Source organism: Convolutriloba macropyga, chromosome 8, assembly GCF_964194025.1.
Source record: "Convolutriloba macropyga chromosome 8, txConMacr16.3, whole genome shotgun sequence".
NCBI classification, from domain to species: domain Eukaryota; kingdom Metazoa; phylum Xenacoelomorpha; order Acoela; family Convolutidae; genus Convolutriloba; species Convolutriloba macropyga.
In genome coordinates this window covers 18,181,775-18,208,476 of record NC_134475.1, presented here as the reverse complement: position 1 = coordinate 18,208,476, position 26,702 = coordinate 18,181,775, and the positions used below count along the sequence as shown (strand labels likewise).

The following is a 26,702-nucleotide window of genomic DNA, read 5'->3' as shown; positions in this document are numbered from 1 at the left end:
AATGCCGCATGTGATCAAAAAAAACCACTAGCGAGAAATGAAAATTTAATTCAAACTGAAAACATGGCCTAGAATGAGCAGTGAATGGATTGGGAAAACCATCTAGAAAAAATCCGATCCAGAAAATCGAAAAAACAGTAAAAATTAGAGTGAAATTGCCGCATGTGAACAAAAAACCACTACCGAGAAACCGAATTTTTGTTCAAACACCTTTTTTGCACTCTACTTTAAAATTAGAGCGAAAAAAATTCACGACGCAAAACCACTCGCTTTTTCGCTCCGTTTCCTGTTTCGGCGTGACCAAAATCACTACTCCAATTTGACTTCAAAAATCATGAAAATGTGTGAACAGATCTTAAAAAAAAGACAGCGCCCCAATACAATTCAAATTCATTGAATTGTAAAAAACCAAGAGAAGGCCAATAATAGCCCCAGCTATCGCTGTGCGGCTATTAATAAAAATACTCATATTAAAATACCTTCTAATGTATTCAAAATAATAGACTGCTATAATAATAATAATAATAATCGCTTCAAATTTTTTAATATCAATTGGAAGTCAATAGATCTGAAATGGGACCTGTACGTTTTGAGAATCGGCGACAAAACAAAATAAGTGGCGAGAAACGGGCAAAGTTTGCATTATTTTGATGAGAACACTTCGTGACAAATTTCAAATATAAGTCGTCCACATACCACCTCAGACTACAGCATCTATGCAAAATTAATCAAGTGAAAAAAATCGCTAACGCTTCACGTGAAAATTCGTAGAAACAGAAAATTTTCTATCCAAATCTAGCTCTGTTCTTTATTATGAAAAACCACAATGAGCTCATCAATAACAACTTGGATGTCAAATCAGGGCTATAAAGCACGGGATGAAAATTGTCTCATAACTGTGCAAAATGAAAAACGAAAAATTCACCAAAAATGACTGTACAAGTGAACAAATATTTTTAATCCTCGATAAATACTCGAAAATGAGTTAAAACGGTTATAAAAACTCGTTTCAACTTTTTGCTCTGCTCTTGACAGGCTTTCTATTGAGAAAAATCATGAAATATTGAACTCTCGATAAAAAGAACAGTTGAATACGGAGAACCCTCTTTGCAATTAAGCGGGATCGGAACGAAAAAGTGGAATAAAACACGTGATGGAACAAGTTTTTTTTATTCCCAATCAAGTGAAGGGCTGGTATGACTGATGCAGGCCGTTTTCTTCCTTGTGATCAAAAAAACAATACCACATTCTTTTGCATGAACGATAAACCTCATAGTCAAGAGAAACTAGACATCACATTAATGTATCATACATTATTAAGTGGTTTCCGGAAAATTAGATTGAAGACAGAATCTAAATTCTTCAAGAGTTAGATTAATGTTCCAGTTTCTTAAGAATGCTGACAGTCCCTCACACAACTGGCACCAAGTTCATTGTTGTTGGCAGTTCGTGGTCACCACAAAATGTCGTGAGACTTCCCTGAAAAAAACCTTATGAAACTAAACTTGGTTGCCTTGAGAAGAATCATGATAGAACATGGTTATAAATGCCAAGAGCTTTCCACGTTACAGCTCATGATATTTTGCATGATCTTTGCGTATCAAGAAACAAGAAATCGGCAACAAGATAGACAGATTGTAAAAATTAAAAATCAAATTTAACCTGATTTTTAAAAATAGAATAAAGTTTGCTTTTCACTTGCTTAGCGGCAGGTTGTCCTATATTGATACTTGCTAAAGAACTTTCAGTTATTTTTAGGCTTCGGTTCAAATAACATATCAAATCACACTCTGTTCCAAACAACATTACGTCGCAAAACACACTTTTATCGAGTAAAATTAATCAAATTTCGGAGCGTTTTTTCACGGGCATTTAGAAATTGTAAATATCCGTTACTAAATTGTCTTCAGAAGAGCAATTTGCTTCCCGCTGTCTATTGTTTTATAATTTGGAGTGCAGCGTTCCACATTTTCTGAGTAACGCAAAATAACTTCACTGCAATAAAAAAACAGGGGCTTTTAAATCTGCTTTTATAAATACTTTCTATCTGAGTGGAGGGCTGTTGATTGATCCGGTACAGATCTTGAAATGGATTGCGGCTGATGTGAAGTCTTTACCAACTAAAGCAACTGCTTTATATTATGGCCGCGTTTCTTGCATATTTATCAAACGTTGCAATAAAATTTGTGGCTAGTGTTTAGAGGAATTTATTTTGGGCTTTCATTGTAATTCTTACACAAATATAAAGCAATTTTTGCGCTGAGTGATTTTTGTTGGGGCTTTTGTAGTCTTTTGCAGTCCGTTTCGGAAAATTAGCAAAGTTTTTTAGAAAAATTATCTTCCCCGAACTTACCGCATTCATAGTTTTTTTTACCTCAATTAATACAAAATTAAATTGCATTCACGGGAATTTTTTATTAGAGCTTCTCGGCGTTCACGCTTCGGCCCCGGTTGCATTTTTTGGTGGAATTGATATTTTTTCTAAACATTGTGTTAACTTTTTTTAGCAATAGAATATTTTCGAGATAAAAACTCTTAGACATAATTGTTAATAATTTTCGTCTGTTATATCAGTGTAATGCAATTTGGACTCAATGTTTTTCTTTAGTTTTGACTGCTTTTGAGCATCTAAGCCATCAGTTAAACGTCAATTTTATTTTTAGGTTATGTGTTGTATGTGAGTAAGTTTTAATCTTAAAATTTGGAAAAGATCATAACTGGTCGTCCAAGTATAGATTGGAATTTTCTAGAATGGAGATGACAAAATCTCCTAATACGTTATATTACCTCATTAAAGATTTTGCGCTCGGTTTGTCGAATTTCAAATTTCTGCATGTGACAGCATAATGTTTGCGTGCTTGATTGCATTTGACCTTCTAGATTCTGCATATTGTACAGAGACAAAGAGTAAGAGTAATGCGTGTTTTTACTATTTTTGCGCTTATAGTTCATAGGATTGGCTTTATGGCAATAATTTTTTTACAACCCGAAAAAAATTCCTACAAACCTGCTCATGGTTCGGACAATTTATTATCACTAAAAATTGGGTTCTCTGAGGACCAAAAAAGTAAATATTTGAGGAAGCGGGGGGGGGGGGTGCAATTTGACTTTTTATATTGGTTTGGGGGACAATAACAGAAAAGATCTCAAAATTCATTGAAACGTTTTTGATTAAAATAATAAGTGTAAATATTTTTTAAATGGTATAGAGATTGCTTTCGGCGTTGTCTTGGCTCTACAAATGAAAAAAGAACCAAAAAGACAGATTCTTTCTGCAGCTATATTGAGTGATTCTGTCGTTGACGATGTTGAATACTACGTCTGCTAAATTTTTACGGGATACACTGGTTCCAATCTCTACTTAAAGAGAGAGAGAGAGAGAGAGAGAAAAAGAGATCCACAAAATTTTTATTCCACTTTTCTACTTTTTCCAATTGATTTCTTTTTGAAACTTTTAACGTAAATCCGTACTCAAACAGATTGAGCTTGATAAATTTAGTGTTTCTCTTCTCAATAAATCCTCTCGCTATGATAAGTGTTAGGGGGTCTATTCAGGCGCAACTACTGTGAAAATGAACCGGTACTGGATTTGAACCAGCATCTCTTACTTGCAAGCCTAGTGTGCTGCCCATTTACACCAACTGGTCTTAAGCTCTCGAACTTAACGGGCATCTCTCATAACCCGTTCTGACGTTCTTTCTTGTTCCTCAAAGCTTCTTCATTTCTCTAGCCAAGTATACATTGAATAAGTAGAGCTTTTTGTCAAGTTATGTCAAGCTTATTTTATGCACAAATTACATTAGGTTCTTCTCTCTCAACCTTCTAACAATAACAGTATGAAAGCTGAATCGAGGAATAGAAAAAAGTATCGAGGCTGATGTTGAAGATTCTGAGAATATCTAGAAGAATTTTTGGAGCCAATTTTGATTCTATAGATGTTTTGAGTTTTTGTCTAATTGGACGAAAATATTCATCACTTCTTGTAAAGTGATGCAAGATCCGATCTCTCCAACATCGTGGCAACGGTTTTGTGGTTCTTTGCGAATCCGAATTCTTTCTTTTAGTAGGAAAAAAACATTGTGGCAGCTTAAGATCTGGATGGGACTTTGCGTGAAATTTCATAGATCCTTGCATTGGACATTAAAGAGTTTGGTGTACTCCTTTGTATTGTATAGGATCAGAAAATTGTGATGTCTTCAGCTCTACAATTATTGTTTCACTGTCTTATATTATTGCATATTTCTCAATTATTGCATATACTAACGTCAAAAATTTTGACTTTGTCGGAATTTGAATAAAATACCAACATCTCAGAAAATAAACGCCGCAATTTGTGTTTATAACGTTTATTTTATTTCACAATAATTGTTAACTCTTTACTTAGGTCACACAACTACATTATCTCTGATTACAATGTTCACTTCACTCACCCAAATTTCATCTTTATTCAGATTTTATTCGAACACTTTTAAATAGGAGTTTATGGAAATTTATGTTCTTAAAATTGCCAATTTTCTTAACTTGCTTATACTGTTGAATACAAGCTAACTAACCTTGCTCTCGTCCCTATAAAGGCTTTCCCCTCGACTTCGCTTCTTATCTTTCAATACCGATGACTGCATGTGATTGTCTGCAATTAATCCACGTTCGTCAACTGAATCAATTACGGGAACCACAACCGAGTTCTGTCGCAATTTTACTACTTCGAACTGCTCTAAAATCTCACATTGTAATTTCGCCATTGCGCTCTTTTGTAGCTTAAGTTTACATATTACTGAGAAAGTCACCGACTCCGTGGCTTCATTATCTATCTTTGCTTTGCCTCGTAAAATATCTTCTATAAACTTAGCTTCCGCTGAAATTTGACTCACAACCGAGAATTTTTCCTGTAGCTTATTGCACTCCAATGTAAAATCGTCAACTGACTTGTTAAAATCTTGGCACAGTGTTTGGCATCTTATTTGGAAAGGTATAACTTGGTGCGTTTGGGTTTCAATGTGTTCTTCAATCCAGCAGTTTCTGCATATAGACTGATTGCAGCTGTGACAGAATAGCCACAATTTTTTCCGATGGTTGATACATTTCGAGTCGATGGCTTCAAGCGTTGTGTCTAAAACAGATATGAACAATTTCCACTGGAAAAAATTTTACTAATGGAGGTCATAGAATAGGGCAATGGAAGTCTAAACACAGAATTGTCTACAATTAAATAGTTTTACTAGCCACAAAATACGTTTTGAAATGACGAACGTCAGCGGAAGTCAACTTCTGGCTAAGTTGGAACTTCTGGCATTTTAACTTCTGGCACTACAGACTGTCGGCATTTTAAAATATGCACGTGGGTGTTTTAATTTGCTCTTCATTTTTTACCTAAGAACATAATAAATTTTAGTTTTTTCTGAATTCATGATAGGCAAAAAAAATTTATAATGTTCTTGCATGTACTTGACAAAACCACTAACCTTCCAACACCAATTTTAAGGATGATTCCGAAGAGATCGAATCATTGTTTCTCTCATCAAAGTAGCGCTCTGTTCTAACACGTAAAAGAACGTCAATGCTATCCAGCAAAACTAAAAATTGCTTTTTAGTTTTCCTCTCAAAATTTAGTAGATCCTGCGATTGACTTTTCTTAATTTTCTTTACGCATTCTGTCTGTTTTCTGAACTCGAATAAGATTTTACTTTTCGATAAAGATGCAAATTCTTTTTCTCTATGCAATTTTGAATTCTTCACAAAATTGTTGATCAGGTTTATAATGTACGCCATTTCATCGTGCTCGGTTCTGTACTCAGCTAATCGTTTCATGAAAATTTTGTCCAAATGTAGTGAATAAATTCGACTTTTCACAAAATGGTCATGGTGATCAACTTTCAAGCATTCACCGCACGTGAAAATATTACACGGCAAAATACAATGATAGTCCAGCCCTTTGTTCGTGTGAATTTGGCAGTTGAAATTGTCAACTTGATCGGGTTCTTCTGGAGGATTCGGAGAAGACCGGCTGCATCCAGAACCTGTTAAAAGAAGTTGTCCCCTGCAAGGTTTTGAATCGGTGCCAGGTATATTTCAATCAATCAGAGGTCTGAATGAAACTGATCGAAGAACACAATATTATTTCAAATATACATCTCATAGAGTTTGAAATCGAATTCATTTTCACTCCAAGATTCTTGCCGGATTATTCAAAATTTGCATGATTTTTTCCAAAAATCTTGCAAGTTTTGAATACTCTTGCAAGATTTTAGCTAATTTGAATCCGTCCATCACCAGGGCTATCAGAGACAAGAAAATTAACGGTTTTAACGGTTTTTTCGCTCTTTGTTTTCATAACTTGCATAACATATTTTCCAAGAGAAATTGGCATAGAAAGGTTCTGGAATCACAAAACTGAAAATTATAAGTGCATAAACATCCACTAAGTCCTACTCCAAATTATACTGGTACAGAATTGGGGTTCGTTTCAAAATGGTATCACGCCTACGTCATCGCTCAAAAACCAACATTAACATTAACCGACATTCCACAACATTACAAACAGTCTCATTTGTCGTTTATACTAAATTGGCTTCGATTTGTTTTAACCATATCTCTCTCGGAATACACTTCGTACTTTCGTCCTGATGCATCATGCAAATCATTACGTCGCCAATCCTACATTAAGATCCAGCAAATTTTCTTGCTGAAGTCAGCATTGTCCGCTCTCCCATGTTTTAAGATAGAGCTTTATAGGCTTTCGCGGACAACAATCACAGTAAGGGAAACTGGTTCAAGTTTGCTCAAAATTAAAGGAAATCGTCATATATGTCTGCAATTGCGGAAATTGATAACACGCGAACAGATTTTGGTCTACTGTCCGAAAAATTACATCACTAATATCAGCGCTAAGGTACCTACTTTCCGCGGTTTGAACGGCTCTTTTTTCCGCAATTTTTTGGTGTATCTGTCACTATTGTCCGGGTCGCTATTGTCTGCAACTTTAATGTGACTATTAACCGCAATTAACGTCACTATAGTCCATGCCATTATTATCTGCGACTTTAATGTCACCAGTAACCGAGTCTTTATTATCTGCAATTAATGTCACTTTTATTAGCGGCTTATAGTTGGAAACTAGCTTAATTGTTTTAATTGCTTTCAATTGCTTCAAATTTTGTTTCAGAAAGAAGCGAACAGCTGTCCCGAACGAGCCGGCATAGATTCTAAACGCAAAAGTTGATAGATGGAAGAATACTAACAGAGAATAGATTACTACAAATGACTGATGAAAGGGGAGTGATGAGAAAATACTGATGAACTGGCGAATGAAAAGAAAGCCGAAGTAAAAGTAAGCCAACAGAAAAGCAAGCCGAAAATTATGTAATAGTTATGTAATTTATCAGAAATAATACCTTTTTAGCCGTTAAAATCAAATCTACGCGTAGTATTATTGTTCATAATGTACTCCAATGCGCCAAAGAAACAAAAATACGTCAATTTTAGACATCTAGTGTACAACTGGCGAATGCAAAGAAAGCCGAAGTAAAAGTAAGCCAACAGAAAAGCAAGCCGAAAATTATGTAATAGTTATGTAATTTATCAGAAATAATACCTTTTTAGCCGTTAAAATCAAATCTACGCGTAGTATTATTGTTCATAATGTACTCCAATGCGCCAAAGAAACAAAAATACGTCAATTTTAGACATCTAGTGTATACGGGCCTCAGCGGTCCGCTGTCCATGGCCATGCTTCTCATCCGCTGTTGGGTGTAATCCAGAAATCGCGGCCTGGTTCGACGCGCGCGAGGCGCGCCCACCGGCCCGCCAGGGGCAACTTAAGATACCGGTATCCCTAAATTTTTCGGCTTACTTGACCTCATTTTCAAAATTCGGCTCGCTTACCTATCGGCTTGCTTGACCGCCACCTGATGAACTATTTGACGGATTTTTGGTATAAAAACTCGCCAATGAAAATTTTACTTTAAATAATAACAACTGTAATTATATATATCCACATGTTTCAATTCCTGTTAGCTGGATCTGAGAAAAACCATCTTGGGGAATCAGACAACATAAAAAAGCATGTTATTCATGACGTTCATGGGTGGAGGATTTATCTACAGGTGAGGAATTTTTATCAAATTAATAGATGATTGGATCAAATTGAAGTTTAATTAATAGGAGATTAATGAAACAAACAAATAGAACAAAACTAATCTTTAACGGAACAGAATCAATAACATATGAACAGAAGCAAAATCATAGAAATAAAAGATTTCAGTTAAGGTTTAGTTTTTATCGATTTTTTTTTCTTTGAGCGACCTTTCTTTTGAACTGTCTTCTGACTACTGACTGGGGCAATTTGCCTCACATTACTCAAAACATTCTGACGCTAATTACAATATAGTCTAGATTATGATGCTTCAATTAGGGTTTTGACGCCATTAAAATGATCGCCATTGAGTCCATTCCAATGTCAGTTGATCTGAAAAAGATTGGAAATGGCGATGTTTTAGTTTGAGAGTATTTTTGTACGTTTTGTTCTATACGCGAAAGTTGTGGACAAAGCTGACCAATTTCTGTCATAGATTTTGTAATTTCTAAATTAATCAATGGCCACAAACCAAGCTTAAGAGATCAGTGTAAAATAATTTTTAAAGCTCAGCATAGAAAAATCATGCTCAAAATTGTGGACATTGATTACGATTCCCTTGCTCACAGGTGGTGGACAATTGTGACATAAGTTTGTGACAATTGCTTTTTCGAGGTCGAGACGGAATTTTGTAATGTTTGTTTGCAGCTTTTCGTGTCACTGTTGTCTAATACCTAACGAATTTAATTTTATCTCACGCGAGATGGGCTGACAAGATATTGTCACTCGTGTTCGCAAATGAAGACTCCGATGATTTTGTAGAATTGGCGACTTAATGATATCGTTATGATTTTCTATGACCAGAGTTCTGATAACCGTACGCAAAAAAGATTTCTTGGTAGAATTCAGAGCAGAATTTTGAGCTGAATTTGAACATAATGAACTCCAGTTTTGCGTATACTATGAACATTATTTGTCTTTGACTGTTTTTTCACTGAACAGAAGGAAAAAACTAGTTCGGATGAATACTGATACTCTATATGTAGACAAACTGCAGGGGAATCAGTTTTCAATTTTTTTCCATGTATTAATAGCACAGATCAACGAATTCGTGCATTGTTGCTCGAAAATTTCACCTAATGTAATCCTGGAGGAGGGTCCGTATAAAAATTGGTGCGATTTCAGGATACAAACTTTTTGGTGAAACTGCTTCTTCCGGCTCAGAAGTGTGTTCCTGACTTGATGAACTGGAAGCATCTAACTGGATGGTCGCCACTCTCTCATAGAGCCTGTTCTGTTCAAGTTGCCCACTTTTATTGCAAACTGGACATTTAGGTTTTGGATTCTGGAGCAAATTTTGAACACACTGTGCACATGCGAAATGATTGCATGAGAGAATTCGCATTTCTATCGATTTTGAGTCGTTTTGACAAGAGCCACATATTGGATCACCATCTGCGTTTTTTCCCAGTTTTTGTTTACTGCCATTCGATCCCATTGAGGTGATGGAATGTTGAAGATTTTGAAATTGAATGAAGAATAATTAGAATAAATATAACTAAAAAGCAGTGGCAAGTCCAGAACAGATTTAGCTTACTACTAAAGAGGCATTTCTTTTAATATTAAAATATTTATCTTTTTCTGTAGTCAAATGTTTAGCTAATAGTAATTTTGTTAACGTTTGTGTGTTTGACTACGTGTATGATTTTTGAATCATTTGTATACAATAATACATTCAATTTTTATGAGTATTCAAAGCTAACTTGAAAAAAAAGAAGCGAACAATAGTTTATCTACTTTTTTGAACAATTCAGTTACTTTATAATCAGTCGGCTAAATTTACATGTCAGTGAGTTATTTAAACTCTATTACATGTTTTTTAAAAGAAAAATAATACAAATCAAGGCCAAAAGTTCCATGCACTGATACACATAAGAATATTTTCTAAGTTCTTTATGAAATGGTACACGTTCAAACTTGTTATAACGTCCGTATTTCAAGATGATCTTTGTTGCTTTTCTGAAACCTCTTCCCTCTTCTGCTGTAGAAAAACATTATTTGATTTCAATAAAATAAGTTGTGCTCTACATTTTAACTAAAAAAACAATTCCGCCCATAAGATATATGTGGTACCGTGTGGTGAAATAATCTCACTCTTCACGATATAAGCCCTAATTTGAGTCATTTGCATTTCGAATTTCTCAAGATGTCTCAAATCTCAAACTTTTATTACCCATGTTGGAAATAATCAATTAATACCATTTCAAGAAGAAACTGATGATATATTGAGTTGAGTTGAATACTTGATTTGGATTCAACTGTATTTTCTAATTATCAGCTGTTGTCTTTTGATTTCAATTGTCCGCTTTTAAGATTACTTCACCAAATCTTCAATTTGTCCCACAAAACTAAAAATAAATGAAAATTGATTTGTTGGTATCCGTTGTTGGCTTGTTTCATCTGTACCCTTTCAATTTCCGCAAAAGATATAGAAAAATTTTTTACTTGAAATCTGGTTGTTTTGATTTTTTGTATTGTCTTTCAAAATCATTTATGTAACATTAGTGGTCAAAACAGACCCTTTACTTCAGTTCAAACTCTCTCTTATTTCAGACCTGTGGATCTTCGGACGGCAGATGCTGTTTTACCATTTGTATAATTTTTTCCAGTTCCATATTTCAAGAGGATCTTTATTTCATTTGTGAATCCGTTTTCTATACATGCACTGACGCATGCGCGCTGACGCCTACCCATATATGCACTGACGCAAGTGCGTTCAAGGCAAATGCACACACCCAAACACCATTCTCGCCACAAAATATTCTAAAAATTTTAATCTTTGACATCTGATCCTTATTCAACGTTCGTCACCGTTCATTTAAGTGCTGATTGTTTTCTTTCTGGACAAACTAGCTGTGGAGTTCTTGATGAAAATGTATCATTAATCCCATTTGACACTAATATCGGAAAATGAACTCTTGAAATTTTTCAAAATATTTTGTCATTTTTGATGTTTCTTGAGCATAATTACTTTTTAAACCTCGCAGATGTGTTAACAAGCGGTTTTGATAAACACATTTTTGGTTTTGAATTTTTTTAAAACCCCAGTTTTCAGCCAATTTTTCTACTTTTTTAGTAGACTTGCGTCTAACATGTAAAAGAATGTTGAAGCTATTTTATATGCCTCTTTTAAGCGTTGGGAAACATTGGTTATCAGTAAATCTTACTTTTTAGCGTTTTCACTCCTTTATAAAAACAGTTTTAAAAAATATTTGAATTTTTAATAATATGTACTTGTGTACTAGATTGTTCAACCTGGCAACCCATTGAACGAACCTTAACTTCATATGTATTTCATTACACTAAAGGAGGTTAGCTCGCAACATCTGCTCTTAGATTATAAGAAATTCAATTAGGAGTCGATACGAGAATATTTCTTAATTTACAATAATGAACTTGGTTGATTTGATGTCGCTTTCATGAAACTTGTTTTTCACGTCCCCAAGGTTTTGAAAATGCTCTAATGATTTTTTTGATGAAATGAGAAGAATTTGTCCCAAAAACAACTCTAGAATTCACAAAACATTACATTTTTCTTATTTCAATTTCATTTTTTCATCGTTGGTTTTTGATATTCTGAGATTTTCAACCTCTCTGAAGTTTCTCTTTTTTTCCACAAAATTTTTTGATAAACAGAAAAACAGTCCCTACAATAACATTTGACCAGCAAAAAACAGAGAGACAAATGGATTATTTTTAAAACAAAATTTTGAGAGAAAAAGCAAAAACAATGGTTTTTGGAGACTTTTGATCATCTAGTTCAATATTGTAAGTTTCTTGAGTTGAGCTGAAAACTTTGTTTGGATCCAACTGTAATTCCTAATTATAAGCAGTTGTCTTTTAAGTCCAATTGTCAACTTTTGAAAACGCCTCAACAAATCTTCATTTTCTCCCACAAAACCAAATAATAATTAAATCTTGTTTTGTTGTTAACAGTTGTTGTTTTTTTCATCTGGAGTACTCGTTAAATTTCCTCAAAACATGAAACATTTTTCCATTTGAATTTTTGTTTTTTTTTTATTTTTTATTGTCTTTTTAAATCAATTATGTAACAATACTGGTCAAAACAGACTCGTTCATTTAGTTCAAATTCTACCTTATTTTAGACTTGCGGATCTACAGACGGCAGATGTTATCTTATCATTCGTTTAAATTTTTTCGTTTCTTTATTTCAAGTGGATCTTTATTTCTTTTCTGAATCCTTTTCATATATATCCACTGACACAATTGCCCTGACATCTACCAGATTGTGCACGCACTGACGCAAGCGCGCACATACACAAACACATAACCAAACAAAATTCTGACCGCAAAACATACTTAAAACTTAAAATTTGGAATCTGATCCTTATTTTTTATTTTTCACCGTTCATTTATGTCCAGTTTATTTTCCTTCTGGAAAAAATAGATGTGGAGATTTTGACAAAAATGTATCTGTAATCCTAAATGACACTAGTATATGAAATGAACGCTTGAATTTTTCTCGAAAAGTGCTGTCAATTTGAATATTTCATGAGCATAATCTACTAATGTTCTTAATCTGAAAGACGTGGTAACAACTGGATTTAAAAAACGCAGTTTTGGTTATCTCAAATGATCATATTTAAAACCGCAGTCTTTCGCCAATTTTTCTATTTTTTAAGTTGCGTCCAATATGTTAAGTAATGTTGGAAACTGTTCTGACCGCCTTCTTTTTAGCGTTGAGCAATATTAGTTATCAGTATATTTTGCTTTTTGACGCTTTAAGTCCTTTAAAAAAGAATTTTTTGAAGGAAAATAGAAAATTTAATGACTCTTTTGTGAAATGAAAAAGAAAAAAATCTTCTTTTTAAAAAATCATTTTTCGTGTGAGGAGTTTCACAATCAAAAAACATGAAAAACTGGAAAAGGTCAGCTGAGAGAGCAGCTTCAAAATACGGAGAAGTGAAAAATAATTTTTTAATTTTCAAAAAAGATATGAAATTATGTATTAAAACTTTCAACCTTGCATTCCATTAACTCTCTAACTTTGCATTTCATCTATATTTCATTGTCCTGGAAAAGATTAGTTCGAACTATTTGCTCTATCATTATAAGAAATGCAAACAGAAAAGCATACAAAAAGTTTTCCTTCCTTTTCTTCAATTTTGAGTTTGGTTGATTTGACATTCCTCTCATGAAAGCTGTTTTTACGTATTCAAAGTTTTCAAAAAATTGAAGTGGTTAGTTTGTTGATATTAGAAGAAATTTTTCCCAAAAGAGCTCTAGAATATAGAAAAGAGTAAAATTTTCTGATTTTAGTTTTGTAATTTCGACGTTTTATTGCTATTCTGAGAGCTCTGAATTCTCTTATTTTTTATTGGAATTTTTTTGAAACATAGAAAAAGGATCTTGAAGATAGTATTGAAGCAAACAGAAAGACAGATAGAATTGCTTAAGCAAAATTTTGGAGAAAAAAAAACAACAAAATAATGATTTTTTTGGAGACTTGGTCTTACAGTTCAAATTTGTTAGTTTTCATGCTTCAAACAATAAAGAACTGCTGAAAAGCCTTCAATAAACTTAGATAAATTTAATGCATTTTGTCCTTTGTTTCTATCTTAATTTTCAACAAGATCTGACTGAAGAAAAAAGCCACTCTCGCATCTGCAGATGTTAGACTGATGTTACGATAATTCAAAGTTTGTCGTTCAAACTGGCCCAACAACGTTTATTATAGCAAAGTTTCTTCTTTTTCACAGAAGAATTTCCTCTGAAATCACTTCCAATTTTTTTCTATACAATTGATAACAATCCCTGGGCCTAATCTGTCTTACGATTTTTTAATTTTTTTCAGTTATTCAGATTTGCAGTGTTTCTGGTAATGGTATTTTTAATCAAAAACCTCTAGCTTGGAAATCATTTTGTCTAAATTTCCTCCCGATGTCAATTTTACAGAATAGTTTTTAAAGTGTTTCAGTTTTTGAATTATAAGGAAAGTCAAATATGAAGCTGATTTCAAACATGTTGCAATGCTTTTCTCTTTTTCAAACTCGTCAAGATATTTATAAGAATAAAAATTGAAAACGTTTGACGAAAATCAGTTTTCCTAAATCTGTCAGGGTATTCGAAGTTTAATCTCCGGTGTAGAGCAACAATTTCATCGTCAAGTTAGTTTTAAAAATGCAGTGTTATATCGTTATATCTCGCGGACAGAAAAAGGAGCTTTTAGCTGATATAAATAATTTTTATTGGAATAATGTTGCCCTCATTAAATCTTTGCCCCTATTTGTTTCTCAAACTTTTTTCCAAATAAAAAAATGATGTAGAATACCAAGTGTGTTAAATTCTCATCTAACACAGCAGCCGCTATTTTTTTTGTTTTTTGTCATCTGCTTTGTCTTCATTCTGAAGGAAGTTTTCGTTAACAGTAGAAAAAAATTCTGCCTAATCCAATTTTTTGAAATTTGGATTCTCTTTTCTACTATATTTGTACTTTTATCTATCCTCCGTCATTTTGTTATATTGCATCTCATTGACTCCATAACTTTCTTGCATCTAAAAACTGACCCATACAATTTTGATCTTTGACCCCCATTTTTTAACCTTTTCCAGTGAACGCCGGCTAATAATCTATCATTTGACTTCTGAGTTTAGCAGCATCAGCTATGTGTTGCTTATATCGGCATAGTGTATATCGAATGCAAAATGCAAACATATACCAGTTCTAGTGTGACTATGCCTGCTTGCGTGCACTCCCTTTGGTGTTGATTGATGCACCCTATCTACTCCTCAAAGAAACAAAAGAGACTTTTGCTGCAGACTTTTCGAAAGTTCTTGCAACTTTGACGTTTATATTTCTGTAAACGGGACGGCTATTGTGCAAGACCCTGCAAGAATCTTGAAATATCTTGCAATATGTAATTAAAGGGATGAAAATAAAATCAATTCTCATCAGTGCACTTTTTTCTTTTTTGCTTTAAGTCCGCAGAAAAATATCAAACCCATCAAATAATTTTCTGCGAGTTTTGTGGCGTTTTCAATATGAACCAAATTATAATCCACCAAAAACGTATAATATTATCTGCGCGGAGAGATATTAAGTTGTGTTCAAACTTACACACACGGAGACCCGTCAAGGTAGTTTTTTGTGTTGGGTTTTACCATCTGGAATAAAAAAAGCGCGTCTGATCAAGGTTGATTATAACCTGGCCTCATCTGATTACCAGTATTTCTGAACAAGCATCTGAGCCTGGCAACCATAGTCTAGACCTGGAGTTATGAAAAGACTTATTTATTCAAAGTGGGGGAGGAGGTAAATATTGAGTTAAATTACACGGTCGAGGAACCTATTTGAAGTCGAGGCTAAATCTTTTCATCAATCCAGAGAATTTATTTTTGTATACAAAAATGAGTCAAACTAAAAAGTTCTGCCAATAATTGGGTTCGATCTCGTGACCTCCCACCACACCCACCAATGGTTAACCAATTGCGCTCCATGTTCTTAACTTTGAAGGAAGTTGAAAACAAGACATTGCCACGGTTGCGAGCGTAATTCCAGGACACGTCTTATTGTCCAGCCAAACTCCAGAACTGTTGTTTTAGTTTCAGCCAAAGTCGAGTTCATCACTTAAAGTCCAGAACAAATCTTTTCATACAAAAAATCTGTCCAGGACAGTCTCTTCATGCCTTTTATTTGTCGAGGATGGTCTTTTAATAATTCCAGGTCTAAACTAGGGCAAGTTTGATATGCACCGTAGTCATTTCATTAGAAGTGGTCTTTTCTTGAAAAAAAATAGTGAGCAGTTGTTTAATAGTAAATTCAATGATCTCAATACGAACTCTGCATACGAACTGTCATGATCAATTGTTCCGTATTTTGTATTATACATGTCCGGCATAAAAGTAACATTGAATCTGCACTGAAAAAAATGGATAATTAAAAATTGATGTTTATTCAAAGCGATATGCATAAATATAAAGTTGCAGCCGTGTTATTAATATTATTTTATCATTGTTCCTTATTATTCTCAGTTGGTTATTAAAATTATTTCGTATCAATTTGTAGAAATGTTCAAAAATTGTTCAGTCGAATAAACTTTTCGTTATCGTGGTTTCGTTTTGACTAGGATGGTCTGCCGCATTTAAGCCTTCGTTGATTCGTTTGTCAAGTTCAGCTCGACAGAATTGGCAGCAGTGTTATATTTAGTTGAAGTTTTCGTAGGCTGTGATTTGTCTCCCTTATCTTTCTTTCCCCGTTTTTCTTTCATTTCTTGCTCACGTGGTTTTTCGGGCTCATTACTGCTGACATTCCGCCCAGATTGGCTTTTTATTATACCCTCCTCGAGAAGATATTTGTAGATGACAGCTGATACGACAGAAGCACCCAAGGGTCCTACCCAATACACCCACTGGTCTTTGAAATCCATCATGATCAGGGCTGGGCCAAAGGAGCGAGCTGGGTTTAAACTGGCTCCTGTGAACCCACCTCCGCTGAAAATGCACGCGACCACTGCAGTTGCGGCTGTTATCGCAGGAACGCCCTAAAAGTAAACAGTTTAAGGAATGTTTATGCAACAAATCAATAGTAGCAGTTGCTGAAGGCCGTTGTTAGTGGAGGACAAGAACTGGAAGAAGCCTCGATCCAATCCTAATTCTGATCAAGGACATTTTTTGAGCCTGCCAGTTCTAATCAAGATCAATTCTTAGTCTTTTTTTCTGTAATTGGTCTTCAGGTATCATTTTTAGCTCAAGCAATTACAGAAATTTTGTAAGCGGCATAGGGACATATCGTATTGTAAGGGGCATAAGAGCAGAAATTCAGGATGCTTATGATTACAAGGAGGCCATGTAGTTTGAATTTGCAGGATTGGACCTCTTTTATTCGCAAATTTTGCTTAAATTTCCACGAACTGGGCGAAATATTAGTAAACATCAAAACTTTATAATCAGGGCGAGAAATTTATTCGGAGAGCATAATTCCTCAAAATGAATCTTTAAGTTCAATATTCTAGAAATATATCAAACTCGACAACCTTTAATTTACAATTTTTGATTAGAAATCAGAAATTTGACTGAATTATGACCACAATGAACCAATGTTTTTAATTTCGATTGAATCTCAGAATTTCTAAAAACGCTAGAGAGTTTTTTATCGGGATGCCATTAACATAAACAGTACGCTCGTTGTGAAACATACTACAACATCCCATTTGAAATATCGCAGGAATGCTAAAAATAATTGACATAGCCAAACTAACATATCGAAAAAAAAACAAAATTGACAAAAGTAATAAAAAATGACCAAATAAGGCCCTAGTTTATATTTGATTTTTAAACTGTAGCAAAATTTTTAACCTCAATTCTACACAAAAATAAAGTTTATAAACTTTCCAATAAATATTTGAAGCTTACAATTTCCACTCATACGATGAACATATTGATTGATCAAAATTGGTGAACGAAAAAAACTTTTCATGAGGGGCACAACGTCCTTCTAAGAGAAGTACAACAAAAATAACAGCAGTAGTTTTTAGACGACTCATGTAATCTTTACAACTATTCCAAATATTTCTCAAAATGGGGATATATATGAGAGTTTGGCTTTTCCTTCAGTCAAATTTTCACTTTTTGTATAAGCATTGTGGCCACCAAAATATAGAAAAAATGTTTAGTAGCCCTCGTATGTTAATTTTCATTTTCATGCAAAAAATCTACAATTTTTATTGCATGTTTAGAAAGGGGACTCAAATAAAAAAATTAAAAGGAAACAACAGTCCGAACAGACCAAAAAAAACTTCCGAACAGACCAAAACAGACCAAAAAGTTGAGGGGGGTTTAAAATAATATAAAAATTTGTCAAATATGTGGCAATACATTAAATTACCTAATAGCTTGCAGTAATAATTTTAGGTTTTGATAAATTTATGTAAGATAGCGTTTTGAAAAATTTTTGATAAATAATCCTAATTTTTATATTAGTTTTGAAGTTTTGATGTTTTTAAGCTATTTTGCCAATTTTGAAGCTATTTTATCAACTTACTTTTCTCGCATTCATTTGTATTCAAATTTTTAGCCATTGTTCGACATATTCTGTAGCTACCGGACAAATACAGTTTCTTTGGCAAAAAAAACAGTGTTTTGGTGGAGAAAAGTGAAATAAAATGATAAATTTTGCGTCAATTCTTTTTCTAATTTTTTCATAAATACCAAATTTTGTGAGCCAGGTATGGCTCAATTATAGCTGCGTGAGCAAATTTATGGATTAAATTGCTTCGAAAAAAAAATTTTGTTGTTAGATGAACTTGTATTATAAAACAAGTTACTTGTCTTTCCCTAATTTTTAGTTCAGTTGTTTTTTTAAGAAATTTTTTTCTTTCAATTTCAGTCACTTTTTTAAGGCTTCTCGGAGGCTCAAGTAGTTACTTTTTCAATGCGTAACTAGTTTTTTTTTTGACAGAGAGGACGTTTTGAGTCCCATCGCGAATTCATCCGCTAATGTTTTTCTTTTGGTTTTGCCTACCGGTCGCGTATCACGAGCTCACGAGTTTCACGTTTGATTTCTGATTTACCACGACTATTAGGACTACTCAAGAGACAATTAATCTTTTCACTCATTGAAATACGCAATCAATTTAAAGGAAAGTTTGCAGGCAAGGTCAGAGTAGCAAAAGAATAAAAAAAAATACGGGATGAACCGATAATTTTTGTTCATTACTTCGTTTTGTATTAGCCGATCAAATTTTTTTAGCAACTTTTATCTATCATTCGATATAAGCTAAAGAACTCTCTAAATTGGTTTAATTATTATTTTAAGAATTGAGCTAAAACTGCGAACCCAACACTTTTAGACCATTGGAAAAACTTAAAGAAAATTCTTTTTTTCCTCCTTTTTCTGATTTCATACCGATGCATGGCAAGAGGGTTGTCGACAGCTATTTTCCGGAATTTTGTCGGCTTTGTTAAATTTTCGTAAACTGAATACAAAATTTAATATTTCGTATAACTTTTATAAAAACCATGTTTTTAAGAGAGAAAAAAACAGGAAAACAAAATTTCAATAATTTTGACGGGCTCGTTCTCTTAATTACTGTTGTAGGTTCTTATAATTATCTTGAAATGTTGGTAATTCTAGAGTTTCCCGATGTAACCAAAACAAAGCAACGTCAGAAAACGTGGAATCCGAAAACACCTCTAGAAAAGACTCCAAATGTTTATAAATGGAAAAACCTTAGGCTAAGCCATATCTCATAGTTCATTTGTAACAAAATAATAATTGAGACTTTGCAGAGCTGCACAAGCTTGGTATATGTAAAATTGCGAACGAAAGAATAGAAAATTTATTCAATCAGGAAAGAAGGAAAATGGTCCCTTTTCTGTTTTATATTGATTTTTCCTGATGCGTCAAAAAATTTCTATTTTAAGCTCGCAACTAAGTTACAGTTAACTGCCATTTTTCAACAACCTAAAAAGTTTAGCGTCCTCTTGTATAGTTCTGGTTTTAATAAGGAGCAGAAAGAACTCAAATTTGAAAATTTTTTGAACAAAAATTTTTTTTTCTTGTAAATGTCTATTAATTCAAGCTATGCCTTATTATCCTGGCTCTTAGTTTTACGGTGATTAATGTGACTTGACAGTTAATGAGTTGGAAACAAAATAACTGCTTGGAAATAATGAGTAGAATTGTTTTTGTAATCTCTTGGAATTTAGATGCTTGAACTTTAAGTGTTGTTTGATGATTGCAATGTAGTTTTGGACCCATATTGATTAGCAGCTCAATGTGTTTTACATTCGAATTAATAGAATATTGCAAAAGGTCCGATCAATGTTAATAAATTGAACAAAAATTCTCAAATTCGGAACCTAGTACTCCTGGTAATCAAGGGTTCCATGTGACTCTGCAGTGTTGGTTGCATTCAATTGATTGCATTAAGAAACTTCAAAAAAACATTAGAGACAAGAAGTTGCCATAAACAAAAACTATGTTTCTGAACACTGCTCCCTTCTGCTCATCTAATGCTTGGTTGACTTTGGAACTTATATCGAATTGACACAAAATTAATTGAGATATGATTTCAGCATACACCAGAATCCACCAGCTTCATTTAATTGAAAAACAAAGACGCCAGCTTTTCAAAAAGAAAAATATTTTTAAATAAGTTTTTTTCGATGTATAGCAAAAGCATTGAAAAGAAGAAAATCTTTTTTTGGTTCGCTTTCAATTGTGAAATTTAAAATTTTCCAATTATGATACACATGAATTAAAAAAAACTCAAAATTATTTTTTTGTCCAACAGAGAAATTCACTTAATATTCCACTCCATTTTTGTTACATTTCCTTTGATAACTTAAAATATTCAGTTCATGTGCAGTATGATCTACAAGACTTTGCTAACATCTCGTATTCATTGCAAAATAATTGACAAAACAAATGGTTTTTCAACTCCTCAATTTATATTAACACGAGGGCTCTGAAATATTCATTTTTGCTAAATAAAAATTCGTTCCCAAGTTTGCTAAGGAAAAAAGTGCTTCGGTTTGAGCTTCGAAAAATTGACAGTCAAAAGAATTGTCAGCTATGAACAAAAAGGATGTTCTTAACAAACTTCAGACGGACGATGGATCATTCTGTGCTACGCACAGCGTCGGGCGTTCCGTCTTGTTTTAAATGTGTCCAGTTGCTATGGTGTTCATTACATTCAGAGTCGGCATGGTCTGTGATGAAATAATTTTCCCATGGATAATGAGGAAATAATTCAAGGATGTTTTCCCGCGTGCTGTTTGCGAGTCATATTTTGTCTGATTTTAAAAAGTGACCCCATGTTTTCAACGTTGTATTTGTAGTTATATAACGCGTTTTAAAACGGTATGCGTATGTCTGTGGAGCCTGGACTTTACATGACTTCTTGGCTGGTGATTGAAGTTGTAAATATCCTCTCTAATTATTTCTTACCAATAGTGGGAGAGGGAATTGTCGGAGTCTGTTCAACTAAAGAATCCCACAGTTGTAAAAATGTCATTTTTTATATAATTGACTTTTTTTCGGATTTTCTGTCTTTTTCCTTTTACTTGATTTTTTTAGGGACACAACATGCAAGATCTTTATGCTTAATTTTCTTTTCATATTGTGCAGAACATACTTCAAACGCAATATCAAAAAAAGATAAGGCTATTGTACCTCGTATTGAATGTTAGCGTTGGGAGTAGACAGTGACTGAGTTAGGAGTAGAACTGTCAGGATGAGTAGAGTTGTGATTGTCACTTCCCACACCACTGCCTGGTACACTGTTAGAGAGGGGTGCACTTTGGTCATGCCCAGACTAGCCGCCTCGACCCACTCAGGGGGAGACAGCCAGTAAAGGTGGGCGGTACCCAACACCGCACCTGAACATCACACAATACTTTTATCTCTACCGACACCCGCCCGGGTCGAAGTGTCACCGCTTAAAATTGCTAAAACGATGTAAGATTTGCGCTAAATTTGAGCAAAAAGTGTAACATTTGCGCTCAATGCGATGAATGCGGTGAAAAAAAATTTCACCGCTAAAATTGCAAACCTTACAAATGTTCACCGCTAATTTCAAAGCTTATATTAAGTTAATATTAAATATCATTGACGTAGGTGAGAGATGGCGCAGAGTAATAAGAAGTTGGTGACATGCAGGAGGTGAGTGGTTCTAACCCATGTACGGCAGTTTCTCTGGTGAAGGAAATCCGGTAAATGCGGTGAAACAAAAATTCACCGCTAAAAACCGCAAATCGTACAAAAATTCGCCGCATTCAAGGCTAAAAGATGCTGGCGCTTTGCGGTGAAAAAAGTTTTTGTTCACCGCTAATCATACATTATTTTTTGACAAAACCTCGACCCCGGACATTTTCAATTAAATAACTTCCAAGATTAAATGTGGGCATGCAGCTTTTCCTAACGGAAAAATGGTCTGAACCATAATGATTTGCTTTTTTTGCTAAATTTGACGTCTTCTGCTAACATAAAAAATTGAAAAGAAAAGATTATTGAAACGTAATTCGAGCGCATAGAAGTCTAATAAGAGGCAACGTTCGAGAGACGAAAGTCCGATAAGAGGGATTGAACACACAATAGTATTGCCAATGATCTCGAAAAGATCAGGTGTCATTTCGGTCTGGCACTTGTCTTATCAGAGATCATTTCGATCTAGGACCTCAACAAATGCAATAAAAAACCGTATTCAAAATACTTTCAGCGCCAAGTCAACTTTCGTTTCTGATTCATATCAAAACCTTTTGAAAAGACGTTGTTCCTATTCGGATCCAGAGAAAAATTAATAATATTTCTAATTAAAAATTGCATTGAGAGAAAAATACTTTAAATGCGTAGTACTCATTAAATCTCACAAATTAGTATTATAAAAGCAACAATGCTCATACCTACAAAATAAATCACTCTATAGAACCAAAGAGAAAATGGAACACTTATTTAACACCCTATTTTGAAATTATTTTAAAATCCACTGGCATCTTGATAAACTGAAATTCCAGGTGCGCATGCGGGTTTCGTTTTCCGTTTTATCTAGCCAGCTAATTTTTATGCATTTATAAATTTCGTTGGCCTAAGTAAAATTGGAAAATGTTTTTACTCAAAAACAGATCACTAAATTCATCTAGTTAAAATTTCAGAAAAAAATGTGATTTAATGGGAAACGCCTAATCTGTGTCCTGTACATTACGCCATCATAATTGGACAGTTATATTATAGTGTCTTTCAAGACAACAGTCATGGAAAACTCTTAAAAGATTATGGTGCCGAAAATATGTCTTACCAGCTGTATAACCTCTTTTGAAGACCAGAGACGGTGCATTATTGTGCGCAATACGAAACTAGCTTACATTTTTAGCCACCAAAAAAATGAGAGGCCCTAAAAATGCGTGGCAGTTGGATTTAAAAAATCATCAAAAACCTTTTTTGCTAATATGATTTTTAATGGGTTTATCGCCGTTTAAATCAATTAAATAGTTGTCTGTTATATCAGTCAACTAGCTTGCCTCATTAAATTGCTTCCTCCCTCGTTGAATAGCTTCAAGTTTTTAAATGAGAAATTGTAATCTTGTCTCATGCAAGAGAAACGTTAGTTGACTTGCATGATGACCGTTAAATGCAAGAATCTTACAAAGAATGTTACAAAGAATGCAAAATCCTACAACATGGACGTCGAAATTGAATTGGGGCGGCAAACTTTTTATATTCGGACCCATAATGGCTCAAAAAATAAAGTAAACAATTGCTACATGATCAAGTAACTAGATTTCTCACCCAAGTCAATTGGGTATGGGGGATCATTCACTTAAGTAGATCATTAACCCCGATAGAGGGTGGGGGGTATCTGTACCCAATTTACTTGGGAAAGAAGTCAACATGATCATGAAGCCATTGTATACTTTATTTTTTGAGCTATATATGTATATTGAAATAGTTCAAGGGACATTTTTCAGTGTCTTTGTCTAATCATCGCAAATTGTTTAATAGATACGTACCGACAACCTGTGCGATGAAATAAAGGAAAGCGTGAACAGGGTGAATCCTACCCATGAGGACTATGGCAAGGGTAACTGCCGGGTTAATATGACAGCCAGATGTTGGTCCAATCAAGTGTATTAATGTTGCAACCACTGCGAAGAAACAGATGGCAGGAACTATGAGGTTGTCAATATCGGGCAAAACGGCAGCTGGTAGAACGGAACCCAAACCGATAAACATTAACATGAAAGTACCGAAGAATTCACACAAAACCTCCTTAAAAAGCGACATCTCTTATTGGCTGAGATCGTATTTTTTTAAAAAAGAAAACAACCCAGTTAATTTCAAATTATAGATAAATTATTTTAAATAATACAAATTTTTGTTTTAAATTTTTACTAAACGTTTATCGAAGTTCGCTCAGCTCAGTTAAGTTAATAATATTATGCGTATTAAAAAAATTACTAAAACAGAAGGCTAGAAAAGTGCATTTTGTAATAAATTCAATGACTGTTGATAACTATGCGCATATTTTAAGTAGTTAAACCGGTTATAAAACTATGTACGATGAAGGTCTACGAACTGCAAAACAAACAGCACAGATTGTGAAGTTGCTCTAAGAAAAAACATCTGCAAGATCCAGAAAGTTTTGAAGCTCAATTTTTGTTAATGTTTCTTTCAAATCTGTAAATAAAATAGCTATTATACGAAATCTATACATTATAAACAAAACGGAGAAGCAACTATTAATTAGCCGCCCAAGATTTTCAGTGAATTTGTTAAAATTCCAAACGAATTTAATAGGTTAATTGTAAAATTTGATTGTTTGGATTAAAATATTAAATTCCGACTAGAGAATTAAAACAGCAAGGACAATTTTAAATGAAGTCGTAGTTGCTTACCGATTGATAGATAAAATATTTGAAATTTTTTGGGTTTTGTGGGCAAAAAATTTTTTAGGCCTGGGATCGTATCACATTAATATGCTTGAACAGGATATGAGACATCATTTGTTTGTTCCTGTAACTATAATGATCTGCTCAGTACCTTTCACATCAATGTAGTCCATTAATATCTATTTTAATAACTACATGATCTGATACTAATAATGAGTTTTCAAATTGATCAATGTATTAAGCGTATAACGGGAAGGTATGACGTGAGTCTGTTTAGTGGTTATCCATAGAAACACTACCCACTGGACGTAATAGAAGCTGTAATTTTACATCCTTCATGCATGTCATTTTCCTCCTTTGAAGAGAGCTGAAGCCTCCGCAATTAAATTTAGGGTCATTAGGTCCATTTATTAGGGTCATCGTTTACTTCCACGAAATTAGCGTTCTTGGTGATGCTTCCCACATCTTGCGGATCTCATATTTGCTTCTTCTGTCAGAATACGACTATTTTGTGACAGAGGTCATTGGAACCACTCTTGTTAGCAAACATTTACGATGACCTTGAATCTGACCGCAATGCGTGTCAAAGAACATCAGAAATGATCAGCGTAAGAGGGAACAGAAACATTACTCAAAAAATTTTTCTTCTATGGGGTTTAGGGATTATAAATTCGAATCATAGAAATTCTAATTCAAACTCCGGGGTTGGCTACCATGCAATATTCCAGGTAACAATACAAGGTGATATTTAATTGCTAGCAATCATATAAAGTCATATATAATATCTATGACTTCCTGGTTGTCATACTAAAATCACGTATAAATTTTTAGTAGTTACTAGAATAAATTTTAAAAAATTTCGGATCATAAATACAATACAGCATAAAACAATACAGTGATCACTAATGAACCCCTATTGGCGGATAATTACTGTCAGTTTTTGCTTCATAGAAAATAAAACTAGGGTTCAAAAAACTGAAATAGACTATGCGGCAATTTTTGGCTAACTTTTATGGTAATATTTTCCCCAAAGAAGTGGTTATTGTGTTTTCCTATAAATTGCGCTAAACTTCTTTAAGCTTAATCAATAATACTGGGATAAAGCAAAGCGTCTGAGATTCTATTTGTGATTTATAAGTCAAGTTTTCTGAATTCCATTTTTAGAAAATCTGGGTGGGACTGTACATGACATTCTGTACTCTTATTAGATATGTCACATACAGGTTTTTGAAATAATTTCGCAGTTTAACAATTGTTGATAACCATTTTGTATAGTATATATAGCCCTTCTGTTGTGGGATTTTAATAAGTTGAGAAGTTGAAAAGTGGGATTTTAAAAAAAATGGCTTTCAGTTAGCTGAGACTGTTTAACCATCCGACAGTTTCACTTTAATTCTGATATTCTGACAATAATAAGGATTTTTTGATATTCCTGTTGATATTGATAGTTGCTCTTCAGGAAAATTTTTCTGTGCATTAATTTCAAATTGCAACAGTTTGTTTGGAAAGTTATTCCCGAGAAAGTTTAGTTAAAATGGACAACATATTTTACAATTCCATCAATCTGTCTGATTAAATGTTTTTCAGATACTTACATATGTTCAATTTGTTTAAGATACCTGGCGTCCAAGGACTGAATCTCGTTGATTCCTGGTTTTTCTGTCATCTTACTAAAATTGATTTGAAATTTATGACTGTTTTAATTTTTGTAAGTATGCTCAACAATTGCAAATATAAGCTTCGTTATAGTAAAAATTTTTTTTTCTGTTAAACTAATTTCTGGGAAAAATAAACCCCCATTTCAATGTCAGTGTTTTAGAAAAAAGTTCGACTTTTTGTCCGTTAGAATTTTTCTGACAAAACAGTTGTCACTTTTTGATGTTTTATACAATCTTTCATATTTTTTTAGATTTCCATATCTGCAAATTCTGATCAGAGTGTTTACTTGCTCATCAGATCTACGAAATCAAAACTACGAACTACAACTTCAATTTAGTCACATATTAGTCACAATAATTTAATAGAACACATTAGTTCATTTTGACACAAAGAAGATCCATCCCGCTGAAATCTATTTTTATTATCCTAAACAATTTGTAAACAATAGTGATAGCAAGAAGCTCCCAAACAACATCTCAGTTATCACTGAATTTGAAAGACAAAAATTAAAGATCGACATTTGAGTGTCATTCGAAAAGAAACATCATAATCAGTCTTTTTACAG

At 33.7% G+C, this 26,702-nt stretch overlaps 3 protein-coding genes and 1 long non-coding RNA gene across 4 annotated transcripts in view; 1 reads left to right on the top strand and 3 right to left on the bottom strand.

Annotated features, from left to right (window-relative positions):
* The window catches only part of LOC142344537 (uncharacterized), a 31,935-nt gene extending 7,961 nt beyond the window's left edge, over positions 1-23,974 (top strand). Inside the window, exon 2 of the long non-coding RNA XR_012759269.1 lies at positions 23,592-23,974. This is a non-coding gene — a long non-coding RNA (uncharacterized LOC142344537). The remainder of the gene's footprint in view (positions 1-23,591) is intronic.
* Positions 1-26,702, bottom strand: part of LOC142344544 (uncharacterized) — a 566,363-nt gene that overhangs the window by 343,935 nt on the left and 195,726 nt on the right. The window lies entirely within an intron of this gene.
* Positions 465-9,981, bottom strand: LOC142344535 (uncharacterized). Its single transcript, XM_075396291.1, has 4 exons — positions 9,266-9,981; positions 5,463-6,017; positions 4,554-5,110; positions 465-1,479 (listed from the first exon to the last, which is right to left on the bottom strand). Exons 1-4 carry the CDS (start codon positions 9,567-9,569, stop codon positions 1,411-1,413), a joined length of 1,485 nt encoding a protein of 494 aa, XP_075252406.1. The 5' UTR covers positions 9,570-9,981; the 3' UTR covers positions 465-1,410.
* On the bottom strand, positions 16,026-23,873 carry LOC142344536 (aquaporin-like). Its single transcript, XM_075396292.1, has 3 exons — positions 23,600-23,873; positions 21,267-21,472; positions 16,026-16,632 (listed from the first exon to the last, which is right to left on the bottom strand). The coding sequence occupies exons 1-3, from the start codon at positions 23,871-23,873 to the stop codon at positions 16,234-16,236; spliced, it is 879 nt and encodes a 292-aa protein (XP_075252407.1). The 3' UTR covers positions 16,026-16,233.

What these genes read in the sequence shown, in the direction of transcription:
- LOC142344535 (XM_075396291.1), bottom strand. Translation starts at nt 9,569, where the DNA reads ATGGGATCGAATGGCAGTAAACAAAAACTGGGAAAAAACGCAGATGGT. An exon ending in AGAAGCAGTTTCACCAAAAA is followed by an intron (nt 6,018 to 9,265) that starts GTTTGTATCCTG and finishes TTCTTTTAACAG; the next exon opens with GTTCTGGATGCAGCCGGTCT. An exon ending in TTTATAGGGACGAGAGCAAG is followed by an intron (nt 1,480 to 4,553) that starts GTTAGTTAGCTT and finishes GGTTTTTTTCAG; the next exon opens with GGAAGTCTCACGACATTTTG.
- LOC142344536 (XM_075396292.1), bottom strand. Translation starts at nt 23,873, where the DNA reads ATGTCGCTTTTTAAGGAGGTTTTGTGTGAATTCTTCGGTACTTTCATG. An exon ending in TTTCATCGCACAGGTTGTCG is followed by an intron (nt 21,473 to 23,599) that starts GTACGTATCTAT and finishes TGTGATGTTCAG; the next exon opens with GTGCGGTGTTGGGTACCGCC. An exon ending in ACGCTAACATTCAATACGAG is followed by an intron (nt 16,633 to 21,266) that starts GTACAATAGCCT and finishes GTTTACTTTTAG; the next exon opens with GGCGTTCCTGCGATAACAGC.